A 19,506-nucleotide genomic window follows, 5' to 3' on the forward strand; every position below is an offset into this window, starting at 1 on the left:
TACGGATATTTTCTCATGCTGCATTTAAGGTACTGCACAGACACATATAAAACACCTCTAGGCCTCATGGTCCTGCAGAGCCCTGGTCCAGTAAGTCTTACAGGTCACCTAGAGATTTCTGGTTCCTCAACATTGAGACCACCCATGAGTTACTGATGAAACAAGCACGTAATCTGCAGTTAACAGAGCTCTTGTACTTGAGATGTGAAGAGCTTTACTTGGTTGGATTAGCAGAAAAAATAGTATTGAAATGGAGGAAAACAGCTCTGCATTATTTAGATTTTAGTTACATGCATGTTTCAGATAGGATGACCATCAACTAATTTTGCACTAACCGAAAGCTTTATCAAGCCAAAGTCAACTGGATTACTAGAGATGCTGCATTGTCCAGGGGAGACATATTTAATTCTGCAGTATTAAGAGGAAATACACAACCTTTCAGAAATACTTCATGACACAATAGCCCTCAGAAATCTGACACTTGGTAATATACTGTGAACATCCTTGGCTATAGGAAATAGGAAATAGTATCAGTCCTGAGGGATTGATATAGAGTCTGGTTTTCAATCGAATTGGGCTTTTTCTGCACTGAAGCCTTGGTTTCAAAAATACACTAGCTAAAATATTTCCATCATCAACAGCACACAGAATGTCATGCAGTCTCTTCTCAGCTTGCTAATTAAGAATTTGCTCCAATGTTTCTGCCTAAAAAAGCTATTAATAGGCTGACAATTTCCAATAAACAGACACAAGCGGGAATGAGATGTATCAGATTTCCTGAATGTTAATTTTTGCTTTGACTTAAACATAGCCCAATTGGTTCCATTAATAAAACAGAAGTCAATTCACTAGTGATTAAGAACGTGGCTGGAGCATAGAGCAGAAGAAAGAGTAATCCTCCAGGACCAGGACTGATAACCACAGAATCTAAATCTTCACGACGATCAGAGCTTTATACTGTACAAGACTTTAAAAAGAAGACAGTCCGTTCCGTGCGCTACTCATCGTCAGGGCGCTGTTATAAGATCCAGTTCCGCTATTTCGGTCTCTCCGCAGAACACCTTGAGGCGATGGAAGGCGTGTAAAATTACACAAATGCTATGGGAAGTGAGCGCTCTCTACTGTATCTAGCAACTTGTTTGGGGATTTTTTTTTTCGAACGCCCTGACAGCCAGCCTGCCTGCCTGCCTATTAACAGACAGGCCGAGGGAGAGCGAGCGGTGCCTCCTTCGCGGAGCGACCCATGTCTACGACGTGTACATGCCTTCCCAAGATTTCGCGGCCACTGGGCTACTGCGGTTGCCAGCCATCAAAGCCCGGCCGTCCGCTGACATGCACTTCTCCTTCAGCGAAGAGGACATCAAGAGGCACAAGCTCTCCAAGTCTGTTAGGTCAGTGCTTTGCGTTCTGTTCTTTCCCGGAGTGGACGAGTCGCGCAGCTCCGGCACGGAGAGCGAGCCCCGCACAACCTGGCGTCCTGCTCGGCGGGGAGGCGCTCGTCAGTACCCTCGCACACTTGGCGTTCACGCTAAAGGCCGTCACCTTTCGGTGTGGTGATTTGAAGAAACAAATCACTCGAGAATGAACGCCAGGGGAATGAATTAAAAACACCAGCCTCGTTTCTTATAGACTGTTTCAGGATCTTCACTGCAGGTTTTGGCGAGGAGAAAAAGTGCAGGTTTTAAATGCCAGAAACTGGATAGGTGCTCGTTATATACAGTATATATAAAAAAAGCCCCAAACAAATGTCTGGTCACTTTCACAAAAAGAACTGTTTGTGCGGTCGTGAATCCTGCGCGTCTAGTAGTTGCGTGAAGGGAAGGGTACGTGTGCACTGACTTACTGTATAACATAGGAAATAATGTCGAGCATTTTGCACATGTGTAACGTGTTTGCATTATTTGCTATTCTAAGACGTTTTTGAGTCATCGCCCTTTCTTTTCTCGACAATTCTTTTTTTTTTACTTGAATTCCAGCCCCGGGGGAGAGACAGTCATTGTCTTTTCCAGGACGAATTGCTCAACCTAGTTGCTCTCTCAAGCCTTTTAAATTTTGTGTTCGCTGCGCTGGTCGAGCTCGCAGCGAGCGAGAGTGCCGTCACTCTGCTGGTCCCTAATGTGTTCTGATGTGTACTGTGTCTGCGCGGCTTCGCTTCTTTTCCAAATCAGACTTCACTCACTGTAGTCATCCTGCATCCACTGTATCGCTCTCTTAAACCGGGCCTCTCCCACGATAATTGTCAAGATCTCAAGTCGCTACAAACATGTTTTTTCTAACAGTAAAGCATATCTGAAGACTACATTTATGAAGCGTTTTTATCAGTGAAAGATATGTTTTCAATGTTATTGTAGAGCAGGGATCCCCAGCACTGATCCTGGAGAGCTCTAACCAGCGAGTCTAGTTGTGTGTCACTTAAACCACCTGTTAGAGATTAAGAACACTTAAAGTCTATTGATCAGCTAAGCAAATTTGTTCAGTTGAGGCAAGTTTTGTCCTTGAAGACTGAAGGGAAATATATTTTTTGTTCCAAATATTCTTTAAATTTATTTTAACAAATCACCTGTTTAACTGATTGCGGCTAAATTCATTAAAACCTGAACTCAGGCTGTGTAAGAACAGAGCAACAGACCCCTGCAGTAGAAATGATATTAAGATTTGTAAATTTTGTTCCAGATGATGTGGCATACACAAAGGTATACTACAGTAAGTAAGCTCTTTTGTATAATTATACACTAAAAAGTCCTGGCAAGCGGTTTATTCTGCTTTGTCTTTATTGTCATATCCACAAAGAATAAATACCTCTATTTGAACCGGAGCTGATCACTAAAGAATACTCTTAGAATTACACACATTTTCACCAGGTCCTTCAGTGGGGCTCTCATCTGAACAGGAATCATGGCGAATAGCGATGGTAATGCATTGCACTTTGTATTTGGAATAATATTGGACAGGCTGTTATCCACTGATCCTGCAGTACAGGGCCATCTGCTCACAGGTCAGGTTAGGTTATGGTTGGGGAAAAACAGCGCTTTTACATTCCCATGTTGCAGCATTTCTCACTCAGTCACAGGCTCAGGGGTTTTGCAGGGAGTCCCGAATCTTGAATGGCTGAAAACAAAAGCTTGGAAACCTGTTAAGTCAGTAGTTGATACAGTTAAGTCGTTGAAGAGATCGGACAAAGTGAAAACCAGGAGGCGTTGTGACTTCTCAGGACCGTCGGCTACAGTAGATTGACTGCAGTGTAGGCTCAGTGTAAGTGACTGATTAACATTGTAATACCACCCCCCCTTGAGATACAGAATATAGGCCATACAATTCTCTTGTAATCAAGACTACTGGCCAGTACTAAAGGGTTTATTTCTGCCTCGGTAATGCATTCATGACCTCAGGAAATGTGCGCAGTGTGTTGCAGTATTTCAGTACTCCTCTGGCATACTGTTCTACCAGGAATTTGTTCTGTTCTGCCGTGATTAACTCTCCCTGATTTCCTACAAGCTCTTGCCTTGATCTCCCAGGGCTCTGCCGTACTATACCACACCTGAGGCTGAAATAATAGTCTTTCTTTTCCTGTCAGCATGAAATAAACTTTTACATGTTTTTACCATGATGTACCACAGTAAATGTTTATAGGAATGCCTTATTGGAGAATCCATAATCTAACCCTGTCTAGCAGTTAGACTACTGAAACCCTGAGGAACACAGAGATTGGACATGCATGATGAGGGGACAGAATATACTCTTGTCTTTAATGCCAGCCCGATAAAATAAGTGGAGGTGGTAATGAACACTGGGCAGAAAGGTACTTGTCATAATCATCAGGAGGAAGAGCAGCTTAGCCCAGCAGGTTAAAGCCAAACCAAGTCCTTAAATCTTGACGTCTCTAGCTCTAGAGGCAGCGTTAGTCCGGTTACTAAATACTGTACTACTTGTACTTATTATACCTAATAAAATACTATTAAGCTGTACATTTCAGGGTTTTTTTGCCACTATAAAGGCAGGGTGCACTTTACTCTCTATTCTAATGTAAAAATCGAATTCTGTCCCCTCATCATGCATTGTTCAGTCTCTCAATTGTTCGGTAGTCTATCTGCTGACAGGGTTATATTAAGTATCTCATTTGGTTTGCATTTACCCATCTGAGCCGTTTACTACATTTGTGTCAGTTTTGCACACGTTGGGTGATTACACTAACTCCTTTGCGGCATGTGCTGGCAACCTGTGGTTTTGGCATGACGACCTGAAGAGCTGTTGTTAAATGAGTGGTCTACGACGAGTCTACAATGAGACAGAGAGGTTAGTGCTGCTATCACAACTCAGTTGTTGCTTGACCCATCCTACCCTGTTAGATGGGTCAAGCAACAACTGACAGCACTGCCAGGACAGGAACTGGCAGCAGTTTCTACAATAATACCTTCTCAATAATAATGAGAAGTTCCTTCCCTTTATTAATTCACATTGTCTAAGTTCTTTTTATTTCCACTATCTTCTTCTATTTTGTTTCATTGCTGTCGTCTGTGATTTGTGTGGTTATGTGGTTCTTTTAACCACTCCAGCTTAATTGCCTTGTTTGCTATTAAATTGCATTACTTCCAACCATTTAAGGAAAGCACCGTATTATTCATGTTGTACCAGCTGTAGCCATCAGCATGCCTCTTAACATAAGCAGAGAATGTACCGCTTGCAGCCAGCTGACGTTTTGCAGTGCTTAGAATATGAAAAAAACCTGTAACACTAAAACTGAAGATTTTAATCGGTCTAAGCTAAAAATAATCACCCAACACGATTTGGTTAGCGTGTTTTTTTGTCAGTGGTAGTGACTCCTATGGAAGTCCCTAACAAGTGCAGATAGAAGTACAGTGGAGACAGGCGCAGTCCTGTGTGCATCAGTGTCGGGTCGGTCTTATCTCATCAGTCAGGGCTACCAGGCCACATTGCAGCGGCTGGTCAGGCTCATGGTTTTGGCTTACACACTTTCAGTTTATTGCAGTCTTAATTAGTGATTGCTCAGGAGAATTGTGGACAGCCACGGAGGCATGTACTGTAATTCACACAACCTCCACGGGTTTGATCTGAATTTGATCTGCGTGAAGAGTTGTTGTATTCACTGACTGCTGACCGGACCATCACCGCAGTGCTTACAGTTCTAATCAGTCGCTTTTGAGGATGTGGGGGTGCTGGCCAATTAATAACATGAGTGTGAAAAGACAGCACATCTAGTTCCTGTGACCTTTTTTTCTGGAATTGTCAGAGATTCAGAAATCTGGTTCATTAGAGCTAGAAAATCTCTACAAGAGCAGTTTTAAGGTTTTGCATTCACTTTGAGTGCTGATTGCATTGTCACTATTAGGCTAGGTCTGTAGCTTCTTGTAGTGCTGTATCTATGGAAGAGGCCCACTATCAATGTGAAAATTTGTGGTGAAATTTGCTAATGTTTATTCCTAATTTTGTCATGCTTATATCAGTCCATGCATTTACTCTGCTTTCTCAGGCTTCCTGCAATCTTTACTTAATACCTGTCTCTGCTCTCCCATGTGTTAACTAGTGTTTTACTACGTTCTGCTCTGCGGAATACCATGATAAAAGCAGTTAGTCTAGTCTGGACGTAGTCTGACATGAAGCAATAGGATTGAGCTTGTTATGAACTGGTTATAGCAGTTTGTTTCTGGTGTGTACGAAAGGTTGATATTTAAATGTCTTGCACCCACCACTGCACAAGTAAAGGAGCACAAACAGACATGGCCCTAGGTTCAGTCTGAGGTCTGCTGCTCTTTCTTATGTAGGCTGGTGGCGCACGGATAAAGACAGAGATTAACAGTGCCCTGGATTTGCGGAGTGGGTTTGCTTCCTTGCCTGGCCTGTTAGAGTCGGCAGACAGGAGCCTGCGTCAGGGAGGGCCCCGAGAACTCGCCTTCACTGCTGGCGACGGGAACTGGGGAGGGCAGCCCTTCTCGGAAGCGGACGCGCCCCAACTTTTGCAAGCCTTTTGTTTGATGACCAGCTGTTTCTTTTCCTCTCTGTCTTGATGGTCCTTATTGAAATGATTAGGAAATTGAAAATGGAATTCCGGGAGTGTGAGTCGTGTGAACAGTGACAGGACTGCGAGCAGACCCTGCATGTCTGCAGCAGCACAGATAGGGGTGATTAAGTAACTTGCAAGAGAAAGAGAAGAGGTGAGCCCACTGTGGAGGGAGGTGTCCAGCATTGTGTTTATTCACATTGATAGAATCAACTCATAAGGAAATGTCTCCAAATGTTTATTCTCTGAGATGTGGGCTTCATTTTGCAACTTTCATCAGGCGCCAAAAGAGCTCAACAAGAAGTAAGAGAGCAGTTTCTGGCACTGTAGAGTCATGTAGAGTCCACATAACTACAAACCTGCACGGTGGTCTCTCTGCTATTGCATGTCGGTGAGAATGGAGAATAGTGTACTTTAGGTCCTATTTCATGATTGTTTTTTGTCTCCGATGAGATCAAACAGTCTGCCTTCCTGAGGAGCTTGTTTGTTTTAGAGTGCTCGGGGAGGATGTTAGACGGCAAGAGGAGGATATTAAGTTATGGCTCTCGGTGTCGGTGATGTATAATCAGGGGAAACCAATGCAGCAGCCAAGTTCCTTAACAAATGGCTAACAACAGAGCTCTAGAGCTGTGTCCGTCTGGGGCAGGTCTTCAGCAGGAGGAAGACATTGAATTAGGGGAATAGTCCTGTTCAGTACCTGAAGAACTCAGAGCTGTCTAGTTTCTCGTGACATGTCAGACACTAAGAGTGGCCGAGGTCAGCCAGCGCGAGTGGAACTCACAAGGCTGTCTGTGTTTCCGAAGCCGACACCGTCTTGTTGCCCTTGCAGTAAGGCAAGAAACGGTGAGAGCGAGGGAGGACCTCTGTCTTCATGCCATAACAGCAGTCGTGCCTCTAGGCCTAGCCCCGTGTGCCCTCGCAAGCAGAAGCCTTGCTCTAGCCTTCCGCGTGTGTGCTGCACATTGCTTAGGAAGTCTGCAAAAGAAAAAACAACACGCTGAAGGCCTTTCAGCCCATCTCTTGGAGCCAGCGCTTGTTTTCGTTTGACAAAGAAAGGAAGTGAGTGAAGAGTAGAAACCGCAGAGCAGAAAAGGCATGGTGTGTCTTGGCTCATGTCGCCGAGCATGGGAAAGTACTGAGAAGCACCAACACAAGGCACCCGTGCGAGTGGCAGAAGGTAGAGAGGTGGAGGACTGTGACCCAGAGTTGCAAAACCAGGCTGGACTTCTGGTCTGAAGCAGCCTGCTTCTCGGGCCGTGTCAGGGTTCAGGTTCCCCACCTGGGAATTACAGGCTCCGGAACCGGCAGTCCTGGAGTTCCAAGGAAGCACCGCGCTGAAGAACGTGCTGAAACCGGGCAGGAGCTCATGGAGCGAGAAGGGGGGATGGTAGTTCTACAGTACAAGAGGTTCCTTCTCATTTCCTCAGTTCTTAAGACTGAGGCCTGCACGTTGCAGCCCCATCTCTAAGAGTTCATTTCAAGAGGAGTGCACACTTCATTGACAAGAATTTGTTCAACTTTTTTTATATAACTTGCGCAATAAGTATTTTAAATATAGAAGCAAGCTCTTTGTGGTCATAAATACACTGGAATGGTTTTCAAGATATGACTGTCTTTCCTGCTGTTCTTGCTATAATAACATTTTTATGTAGTGGCTTTGATGGAAAGAAACTAAGAAAATGAATGTAAAAATGTAGTCATAAAAATAAGTCCTATCTAAGCATGACAAAAAAATGAGCACTACAACTAAATGGTGGGAAAGTCTGTTTTTACAAATGTCTTGAGTTTGTTTTTAAAAACAGATGCAGACTTGAGTCTGTGACAAACGTGCTGTAAGATCTTTGAAACTTTTTGAGAGAGACGTTATTTTTTACAGACTGTCGTTTCCATAGACTTTCTGACATAAGGAACTGATGTGGCCAAATTAAAGCTGATCATACAGGAACCATTTTTATTTGTATATATACTGTATATAATGTGTGCATGTTTCTTAAGTGTATTTATATATGCACATACTGTATACACTAACATTTTTTAATAGGTACATCTTTGCATGGAAAGGGTGTTTATTACCGGCAACTATGATGCACCAGGCACTGCTAGATTTTCTAATATTGAACAATCTCCCTATTTGAACTTGAAATGGGATTTCTTTTTGTAGAACACTCAAATCCTAAATCCAAAGCCTGTTTGATTGGGGACTTTTATTTTCTATTGTGCTCTTCGTGGTTCATCATCTCGTGACTTCCCCATTCAGATTTTGTCATGAAAACTGCAAGTTTGGACCAAGTTTGGTTATTTGTTTTTTGTGCTAAAAAAGACCTCATGTTCCTCCTAAACGTCTTGGCAAGGTGTTTTTTGCTGAACCAATGACTTGGAGATATAATAAGGGGGGTTTGAAAATGACAGAGATGCAAGAGTGGCTCTGAAGTGTAGATCCCAAGACGATAGAAGCAAGTTAGAGTGTTTGTTGAGTTCTTAACCAACTGCTCTGATCTGAGCTAAATGAGTGAATTGCCTTTCTGTCCATGTGTAAAATAGCCCATTGCTGAGCCCGTCTGGGGCAGGTTATGACCCAGAACAGAATCCGCCCTGAACTGGCCAACCGAAGATTCAGGTTCGTGGAACTAACATCCATTGCTCCTATGTCTTGCATTGCAAAGTCAGTTCCCATTTTCTTTTGTACTTTTTAGCTCCCTGCTAGATAGACGTCATCAGCCGTGGTTTTTTGATGACCTTGCCCCTTGATGACCTGAGATCTGGAACTTCTGACTGCGCCCTAGTAAGCTCTATAGATCCTGGCTCTTTGAGTCCTAGCCTGTGCTTTAATTGTTACACTGATCCTGTTAATTGTCCATTCAATGCTTAAGTATGGAACTAATCTGTATGGTGGAATGTCTGGGGAATGGCTATACAGTATTGTGGGTAGCGTGGCAGAAGGTAATTTAGTGTCTTCCCTCCACATAACCTTGGCTTTTTTATGGTGGCGTCTCTTGATCTTTGTTGATTTGGCTCAGTTGTCTTGGAGGAGTTCCTTGCTCTCAGTGAAAGCCCTTCCATGTGATAGCATGTTTTTTCATGCACAAAAACTTAATCGGCAGAGGAGCTGTGCTGCACCAAACAAGGTGTGACTGCTTAGTCTAGTCCCTGCTGCATGTGTAGGCATTTTTAATAATTGAAGACTGCATTCAAATTTGCAATTGGTAATGCTTTGACAGAAGAGTTGGGATCTGGAATGTGCCATTTGGTTTTGAAATGGCAGTTCTGGGATGAGATCCTCCTTGACAATGCTTTTTTAGCCTTAAAATGTTTATTTTTAAGTGTTATGCAATTTCCTGCAGATGAGAATTAAGTCCTGGTGCTGTGCTGTGTTTCTTTGGATCCCCATAGCACTTAGGTATGCACACAGGTGAAGTCAGAGTATGTCATTAATAAAGGATCACAACAGGGGACTGGTGATGTGGTCATACTGCAGTGCACTCTGGGAGTGATGTCACTTCTCAGAACAACCTACGCCCTCTCCCTTTGGCCACTTGGGTGCCAGTATGACATCGCTGTGGTTAGCAACACCTTTAACTTTGTGTGTGTTGTCCAGAAGAAGCCCAGTGCTGAGTTAATGTCTAGTGCAGAAAACAAAGCAAAGTTTTATATACAAGTTTTATTCGGAAGTTCCCCCCTTCTTAGTGCTTGTTTTCAAACTTTTTGTCTTTTCAGAACCCAGTAATGTAAGCTATTGTTGTCCTTGTCTACATGCAGTAAAGTGGTTTAAAATTAAAATTAAAATTTTAGGAAATTAGTTTCGAACTAAACCGTTCCTTAAACTAACCTAAACCGAACTTAAATCGTTTTGTCTTCTCTGTGCAAATGCATAGTGAAGCTGGGGGTGTGAGTGAAATTCTGAAGCTCACTCTGTCAGGTTTTTATCTTGGTTCTGTAAGAGAACTGTCCTGTTTTTGAAAGATTGACAAATTTAGTTAAGATAGTTTTTGGTTCTCCAGTCTAACTGAATGCTGTTCAAGGTGATTTGCTCCAGTTCAGCGCTTTAACCCACTTTTGCTTACTCCCGATGAGCCTGTAGCCCATTTTGCTCAGACCATGTTCTCCTTGCACCCTTAATATCTTATTGTTGTTTTCAGGAAACAAACAGCTCTTTTATCTCTGCAGCAGAATGAGGTTTGAAATTAACCCTGCAAAGTTTTTTTATGCTGCGTTATCTGAACCGGTATGTGAGAGGACACTGAATTAACGAGGACCAGTGAAGTGTTTCAGGCAGGGAGCCGGCTGGTGTGCGCGATCGCAGAGCACTTGGGGTCTGAGGCCCATCCCCCAACTCCCCTGCCAGGCAGTGACATCTTTAATAACGTCAGCGCCGCTCGCCACACATTGCACCACCCAGCTGTCTCTCTCTTGCGCACACACACTGTCCTGGATTTCTGATTTTCTTCTTATAATTGTTTTCCAAGCACCACTCCTTTATCCCACAGCCCACTCACTTATGTTTCATCCCAATTCTGAAAGAGCTGGAAAAGACCAGGAACAGTTTTCCAGAGGAAGGTGGGAGGAGCTTAATTGTCATTGCAGTAGGAAAGCTGTAAAAGGTGGAGGCATAGCTGGCACAATGGGTAAGGTACAGAGCTGGTATATGAGGGGGACTAGCTGTCCAGTTGTTTATGTACAGGGCTGTTATTTTAGGAGGACAGCTGTGTCCAGTGATTAAGATAATTAAGATACTTTGATGTTAATTAGAAGGTTGTTGGTTCCAGTGTATCGAGCTCTGCCTTTGACTTAAATATGTCACTCTGAAGAAGTCAATGAGCCCTCTTATGCTCTGTCCTTAGGATGAAACGTAGAAAAGCAGGGGTCAGTGAATATGTGGCAGCAATTGTGGTGGCATCATACGTTATAAAACAGTCTGGTTCAATCTAAATAACTATAACTTGACATTATTGTAGTCTCTCATATGTACATTGGTTTTTCCAGTCTGGTTCATTTTTCTTCCATTTTTGTTAAGAGTTTGCCTTTGCAGCGTCACAGTATTAGAGGGGCATTGAGTGGGGCTGTTCACTCTCAGTCTCTCTGAGCACAGGGAAGTCCTTGTGCCTGATGGAAACTGCTATGATCTAGCGCAGCGGAAGGTCCAGATGTAGTCCCACAGAGCCATGGGGTCTTAAGTTAAAAAGCTGAGCTTTTAAATCACTCAATATGAGCAATGTCTTTGCTTATCTGAATTCTGTAACTGTGAGTTTGAAGTGAAATGGCAGTGGCCAGCTGATTGTTTGTTGGCTTGACTAGCAGGGCAGATTGCAGTGAAATCTATGGCAGCCGTGTGTCCTGGTAGCAGTGGTATACTGCAGGCTGCAGTTGCCCCCTCCCCACATAACCTCACAGCCCTGCAGGGCCAGCCCTGGAGTTGCTTGGAGTTTGCCTCCCTGAGTGCCTCCGAGTTATTAAACAGCAGAACTGTTTCTACTAGCACTCTTAATTAAGCCTTTATACACTAGATGTTGCATTCATTCTTTTTTTTAAACCATGTAATGATAAATTAAATTAATATTATGAATAATGTGCATACAAGTGTGAATGAACACAGTGTGATTCCCAGGATCATATCTGCATCGATGCAAGTATTGATTGCTGTCGTTGCTATGCCTCACAGCGGAGAAACCTCAGTGTTTCAACAGCATGTTGTCCTGGATCTTGTTTAATTGCATAGAAATGTCACAGTAACATGCAGGATTTTGTTTATGGTTTCTGAAAGTCTTTGTTTTGTTATTTGTTTTGCTGACCGAGCATTTGTGTTTTCTCCACTCAACTGTGTGTCTGGGCATCCGCACACTGCCAAATGCGAACCTCGCTTTGTTACACATGCAGCCCCTGGTCACTCTGCGCCTTCGACCGAAGAAGCAGTTTCACCCATGTGGAAAATCTGACAAAACAAGCAAGTTGGTTAATGATGGCAAAGGAAAGCCGACGGTGAGAACTGTAGAAAACCTGGGTCTCAAAATTTCGTTTTGTTGTGCAGTTTCATGCTGTTATTTCTTCTGTGCAGACCACTTCACTTTAAGTGAAATATCCACCCTGGAAATGAAACTGGCTCATCAGCGAATTGCCCTCCCCTTTCTAGATGCAGATGAGAACATAAGAAAGGCCAGATAGCCTCCTATCTAGCCCATATTATTGATGAGTCCAATATCCAGAGTATCATCTTCCATAACCTGGATGAGCAGCTTGTTCCAGACTCAAACCGCCATTAGTGTAAAGAAGTGCTTGAACATCATGTGTGCGTGCATGCCTGTTCCTGCCTTTTGCTTCAGATTTTAAAATATTAAGAAAGCTTGGACATATCATGTAATAGCAAACATGCACTCCTAAGATTCTGTCAGTATTTTCCTCTCTTTAACTGATGCAAAGATTTGCCCACTCCTGTATGCCTCATGCCTGCTATGGCAAGCAGGTTAAAATTGGCAACCAGCCTGGGAGTCACAGTTTTGTTTTGGTGAAGCCTCGAGCTCTCTTGGGGTGTGTGGGGAAGTGTTGTTGGGGAAAGCAGTAGGGAGGTTCTGTACTTTATTTCTTAATCGTCTGCTGTGGGTGGTTGTCTGTTGGCTTGCAAATCCAGATGAATGGTGTATGTGTGTAGGGGGTTGACAGGTAGGGACAGGTAACGGGCATGGAGGATTACATGTAGCTCAAGACTCCAATGAAAGAGCAGACAAGCCAGATGCTGGAGAGAGCACTTCAGCTGTAGCTTCAGCCAGGAAGCTGTGGTTTGAGATGCTGCAGGAAGGTCACACCGTCTGAGCGAGAGGTAGAAGATGGCTCTGGGGAGGAAGTGATGTCACCTACACTGACTCTCAAGGGAAACCAGTCAGTTTTCTTCACCTCGTCTTTTGTTTCTCGAGATGAATGAGCGATACCTTCAAGCTGCCAGCGGAGATCCCTATGTGTGGTTGCAAACAAAGGCATTGGCACCCTGTAGCTGAAATATGCTAAACCATTCTTGTACTACAGTGGCGAAAAAAGCTTGTGAGCCCGAACATGATTATGAGAATTACAAGTTTTTAAAGTGGTAATCTAGTTGAATTAAAACCAATTATGGCTTAAATAAACCATATTTACAGTGCGAGGGGTAATTATGACCAAGTAGTTAAATAATTGTTTAACAAGTAGACAGCTGAAAATAAATGAGTTTTCGATACCCCTGTCCTGTATAGTGGTCAGAAATTTGAGTTTGGTCTATACCATACAGGTAGAGTACACATATCATATATGTAATTTTCTTGACACTGTAGATACAAGGAGTGCACCTTTTCAGGATGTGCTTGTTTGTTGGCTAGCTTTTTCGCCCAGACTGGACAAGTGCCAGGAGGGGAGTATAGCCCACGCCTGCATGGACGTTGCAGTGGGCAGTATTGTTCCTTCCACTAATGCTCGTGCTCTGAGAGGCGGTCAGTGCTGCTGAACTGGCCATGCCTTGTAAATGACCGCTGTTGAACCAGATGTGGTCAGTCAACCTGCGAATGTTCCATGCTCAGGCCTCTCCAGTGTTCGTGGTCTCCAGCAGAGATGACTGATCCCAGTTGGGTCTGTGCCATTTGTTTTACATTTCTAAGGAAGGAATCACTTGCACATGTTGGAAGGCAAGGGGAATTCTTTGCAAAGGCCTCATTCAGCATGACTCACATGTAACTCAGTGGGAAGAGAGCTGACCAAGCTGCTGAAGCAGCTGGTGTCATACAGCCCTGTATTTTGAGCATTTCAAGGGTGGTTTATTTATTTTTCATTTTGTAATAGCTTTGTTAATTCTCATTATTGCTGTTAGAATTTTTCCTTGGAATTTCATCCAGTGAGTGCTGAAACAAGCCAAATCATGTCTGTGTAAGGTTTTCCAGTGCAGTGCGGCAGCTCAGTGATCTGTAGCTTGGGAAATGTCTGGGCAAGGAGTGAGGAGCAGTATTGAGTCAGGCCACATGACCTGCAGCAGCAATAGCTCAGATTCCCACAGTCCCGCAGGCTGCAGTTGTATTGGATGAGGGCAGAAGCTGTCCACTAAGTTTTCATCCAAGAGGTTCCTCGTGGTTGTTCAGGGATCCCCTAAAAAGAAGGGGAAGTTTTTAAATAAAATGTTGGGTACAGCAGTGTGTTAACACAGTGGATCTATTCTGGCAGTCCTTAACGATGGATCTGTTGACCTGCTCTTCTGCTCTATTTTTACACTACTAGTATTATCTGTTACAACTACAGATTTGTGTGATGGTGTGTTCAAATCTGGGATGTGTTCATTGAGAAGGTTTTCTTGAAGAGGGATCCTGCAGCAAATTTTGGAAACACCTGAAGCAGTTTCATATGAACTCTTATTCTCCCCAGTACACAAAGTGCCACAGGTTCACTGCTGTTTTTATTGCACATTTGGAAACTAAGCTGATAAAGAGGTGAGAGAACTGGCTTTTTAGTGAAGTGTCCAGCCCTACCACACAGAGGTCTGCAAGTATTGGCCTGCAGAGTGTCAGAAGACATTATGTACAGCACAGAGTAGTATTCTACTAAAACAAAACATTGAGCATAAATTTTAGGCACCTGCTGCTACTGCATGTTGTCAAAGTCAATCGTTGTGCTCAGTAAGGGGTTTCCCATCCTTGGATGGTGCAAGCAAGGCATATGTGGCTAAGAAACAATGTTTTTGTAGGCGCTCTTCAGATTACATAATATTCGACTTTACACAAACTACCCTAATTTAAGTAAATCATTCAAGTTTGAATGAATGAACTTTTTGCAGATGTGTACTGTATAAATTACTGGAAAATGCAACCCTGTAGTGCTTCCTTAAATAACTTCTGTTATTTTTTTCACAAGGTTTTATTTCTGGATATGCTAATTAAGTCATGAATGATATTTGTCGTTCTATTGCTGAATACAGTGCAGTCATTACTACAAATTGTGATCTACGTAATGCATAGGACAGGAACCAAAAAAATCGTAAACATGCAAGCAGTGAAATCCGACTTGTGTAAAGGTTTATGGATTCTAACTCAATGAAAAAAGGAAATTATCTGTATTGATATTGAGCATCTGGAAAACTAAAAGTGAGCTCTGATCATGCACAGCATTAATCTGTATTGTCACCATAAACTAAGCAGGAGGCTGGTGTTCTCATTGTTGGATTGACGCCCAGGGGATGAATGTGGCATTTTCATTTAATTGTGTCATTGAGCATTAATAGATAAGGTTGTACCAGCTCCCGTTGTTACAGATGGTTTGAATTGGTAGCAATTGAGGTGATTAGCACCTTAAAAATGAGCTGTACTGCTATTCTGGTCCACATACGAACATATGAAAGATTACGTCTGAATGTGAGGAAGCCATTCAGATTTCTTGTTTCGATTAATTGTTGCACAGACGTTAGTGGTTTCCTGATATTCTCGTTGTTAGAGCCTTAAATCGATCTTGAGAGTACAAGAACAGTGATTATGTGAACCACAGTGAGCAGGTTCAGGAGGGCCAGCAGCAATGTTTTGAGTGTATCGAGAATGTTTTGAATTCCGACTTGCATTTCTGCTACAGAGAGCTTTTTCTGTGTTCCTGACCCCGAGCCCCAATGTAGACTCTTTGCATGACCACGATTCTGTATCTGCATCTCCTTCTTGTCCCAGATTCCATTTTTGTGGGTTCAAAAGTTCGACCCCTCTCCCCGCCCTCCAGTTGACACCCAGACTTCCAGCCCTCATCTGCCTCATCCGCACGGAGCAAGAGTCCGTGCTGGCCAAAGTCAGGGACAGCAAAGGAGAAGAGGGGGTATCGAATAACCACTTTTCAGTCGGGTAAAATCCATTTACCTCTTCAGGACGCGCTTGCAGGCTCAGGTTACCTGGCTCTGCTCTGCTCCTGTCAGTCTAATTTGCTTTTTGAGCTGCTAAGAGCAAGGCCTGGATTTTTTTCTTTATTCTTGATGTTTTATTAAGTGCCTGATGGTGCTTTCATTGTAATAGAAAACCCCAGGATCAAAGTTACAGACACCATGAAATACAAGAACAGGAAGTGTAGAGTAGCAACCAAAACTGTAGGCTATGAACTTTAGCTCACTGGGTTCCAGTCTCCTCAGTGGACTCTGTTCATGTACTGTACTAAGTTTATCTGCCGTTTGTAAAAAGTACATTGGAATTTTTATTCATGCCTCTTCTCTCAGTGTACAGATTGTGAAAACCAATTGATAAATAAAAACGGTTAGAGAGTTGTGTGAAAAAACTTTGACTCAGTATACAATACGATACGGCATACAGTGTAGAAAACACTTTACTTTTTACAACATATGATAGTAAACAATAATGTGCAGTATGCATATGCAGTGTAAAAATGACAACATTCAGTAGTTGATGGTAATGCAGAGTAGTCAGTCAGTCTTAATTTTTCTTAGCTTTTGAGGTACAGTACAAATGATCAGCGTCCTGTTTGGAGACTAACATACTTTGCTTAATGCTACCAAAACTGAGATATGGTCCAGCCTCTTGAGACGTATATTTTTTGTGCATGTCATTACTGCAGCCACTTTGTTCCTTCCTCTGATCTCTGTGATGGACTACTGAACTGAAACCTTATTTTCATATCTTGGGTTTAGAAAGAATCAGCATTGATGACCACATTTCAAACCACAATAAAAGTAAAATGTACCCAGTAAAACTTGTAAAACTGCCAATTAACACCACAAAATAAGATTAAATTTCCGGGTATGCTCAGCACCATGTTCGAAACATCCGGTGATGTGTTGCGGCCCTATCACATTGTAATCAAGCAGGTTTGTGAATACTGTACATTACCTTTAATTCAATAGAAATATTGCTTTCCATTTTGAGACGGGTTTGCTGACAAATACTACTTACTTGTTAACTCCGCATGCAGATGACGTTGGAACATTTCTGCTATGAAATGTCTGCTGCACAACCTTTATTTGCTCATACATCACATTACAATAGTTATTACAGTGTAGCGGCGAGGCTTAATAATAAGGCAGAATTAAGTGTTTCTGAGCTTTCCCAAATTAGGCCTCATTTCTCTGTTCATCTCTGTGGTGCAGCCACAGAGAAACCATTCATGCAAGGTGATTTAAGGTCCAAGAACAGCTCCCAAAGGGGGATGCACTTAGCTAAGCCTGGCTATCATGATCAATGGTCATCCATTGGTGCCTATCTGTCTAGGGAGTGCCAGTTGGACATCTGGACTGCATTACTAAGTGTCAGGACTAAGTGACTCATATCTCACCTTGATCAACCAATCAGGGACTGGTAGGGCCGAGTAACCCACGTGGGACTCTGATGCCCATGGAACTTTCAGCCAATCAATGAGCTAAAGTTCCTCCAGGTAAAAACAGGCAACACAGAGAGCCTGAGAGATTCAGACAAGATTCAGATTCGGATTCAGATTCAGATTCAACAAGATTCTGTGAGAATTCCAGGGCAGGACGGCCCAGGAGAAGAAGGCTCCCAAGGGCAGGACATTCTCGCAGCGCGCCTCCTGACCATCCTGAGACTCAGCCCGGACAACCACGGAACGGCCAGTGTGTCCGAGTGCCAGAACTTTCCTTTGTTCTGAGAGTCTAGAGAGGAGGTTGCCAGGGAGTACCCAGCAGCAGGCCTCGTGAACAGGTCGGAACTGTGGACAGCTGAATCACTATTCAGAACAATCTCTTCATCAGGAACGAACCGGTCCTCTTCCTGACTTGCTGGGACCCACAGTCATCTTTTCTCCTGTGCACAAACTTTGCTAGTTAAAGCCAACACTAACTAGCCGGTCAGTGAGCATCTGCAGCGCACCGTCGCAAGCCGCACAGCACAGCCTGGCACGGAGCCAGAGAGCGCGGATTGGACAGCAACAGCCTGCAACTGTTTCTTTGTGCCCGCAGGAGATCTGAATCCCCAGAGATTGGATGAGTATTCAACTTCAATGCATTACAGCTCGAGAATTCAATTGTTATCCCAACCAGTTGATATCAATTTAATTCCTAAGAGTTATGTACTTGTTTGAGTATCTAATGTAGAAGTTGTAACCAAGTTCACTTTACGAAACGGTCTTAATGAATGATATACTGAACGTATGTCCTCTTGATATGTATAACTCTTTGTAACTGATTGAATATATATCTTTTGTATTCTGATAACCCTCTCGATAAGATCTGTTAGGTTTATATGCATATTCTATGTATTAATAAATGTATCCTCGTGTATTAGTACCTGTGTGTGCGCGTTGTTTGAGTTATGTCGCATGGTTGGACTCTAAAGCCATCAAAAGAATCAACTTTGTGATTTACTGCTACAATTAATAATTGTCCCAGTAAATGCCCAAACCCTACAGAACTGGTGCCTTCAGAGAGCCACTAACATTACATATTTGGCGTCCCTGAACGGCTATGAATCACTACAACAGAGATTAGTGAGCAGGAAGGGCTGCATCTCATCGCAATTCGTGGGAACTCAAGTGCAAGTTTGTGACAACGTGGTACCTTCCAGTACTTTCACAAAGTACACAGTGTTGTGCTTAATTCAAACTTTGTAATTTTTTTCTACAACATCAATAAATATATTTTGTTACTGCAATTTAATAATCAGTCAGAGAAATTGGGATTGCAGTTTCCCCTTAAGCTTAATTAACATAAGCATTCTACAAATGCCTAGGGTAGAGCCCACAACAGCCAAAAAGGACATGTCTCCAGAACTGTCCCACCTAAAGCACAAGGTCAGTTGTATTAAGAAGGACTTACTCCAGAGAGTACAGGGGCAGAACCAGGGCCCAGTTCTACAGAAGAAGAGGCGGTGCAGGCTGTGGAGTGAGGCAGCGAGGGAGCATGAATGGAGGGCGAGGAGAGAAAGGAATACATTAATATGGAAGGTAAAGATAGAGGACGGCAAAATAAATTGAGAGAGTGGCAAATATACAGGTAGAGAACTAGATGCCTGCTTCTCCCATGGCTGAATCACTCCATGGTTATCAGTTCACGCCCACCCATTTCATAGAGCACTCTGGGGTGGGGCTTTATGAGTAAAAGACTGATGTTAATGTTGGCACGAGGGGCGCATTACTAATCCCACGTTTGTGTTGTGTGTTAGGGGTGTGGTCATTGACTATTAGTGCTCTCCATTTCAAAAAGATGTGCTTTTGCCTGTTCTATGTGCTATTGCTAGTTGAGGGCTAAAATAATTTGCTCTTCATTGCATAGTGGTCTAAACTAAAGATGAGTATGTCTCTTATACTCTGTTCCCAGTGAAATTGCATGCATTTGAATGTCTTGGCATTAGGTCAAGGGAATCTGATGAAAACATAATGAAATATAGATGACTTTAAAAAACTAGCCTTTTTAAGCATGAGCAATCCCTGGGTCTGGAGAGACGCAGTTATCACTCCATAAGAAGGGTTACAAACTGGAGGAGCCAATTTGACCCATTAAGTTCTTTGGTCATTTGTAGCTAATTAATACAAGGATCTCATTCAGACATTTCTTGAAA

General features: G+C 43.0%; 1 protein-coding gene across 10 annotated transcripts in view; it reads left to right on the plus strand.

The window, feature by feature from the left end:
- Positions 1–19,506, plus strand: part of pde4a (phosphodiesterase 4A, cAMP-specific) — a 292,647-nt gene that overhangs the window by 213,841 nt on the left and 59,300 nt on the right. The window contains exon 1 of one of the 10 annotated variants that reach the window (XM_088603485.1): positions 667–1,391. The exons of 8 other annotated variants lie outside the window; for them this stretch is intronic. In XM_088603485.1, coding sequence (XP_088459611.1) covers positions 1,261–1,391 — 131 coding nt within the window. In that variant the 5' untranslated portion in view covers positions 667–1,260. Of the gene's footprint in view, positions 1–666; positions 1,392–11,907; positions 11,990–19,506 lie in introns of those variants that run through there. One more of the 10 variants, XM_088603486.1, reaches the window with a different exon arrangement.

This window comes from Lepisosteus platostomus, chromosome 13, assembly GCF_059453375.1.
Source record: "Lepisosteus platostomus isolate fLepPlt1 chromosome 13, fLepPlt1.hap1, whole genome shotgun sequence".
NCBI lineage: Eukaryota > Metazoa > Chordata > Actinopteri > Semionotiformes > Lepisosteidae > Lepisosteus > Lepisosteus platostomus.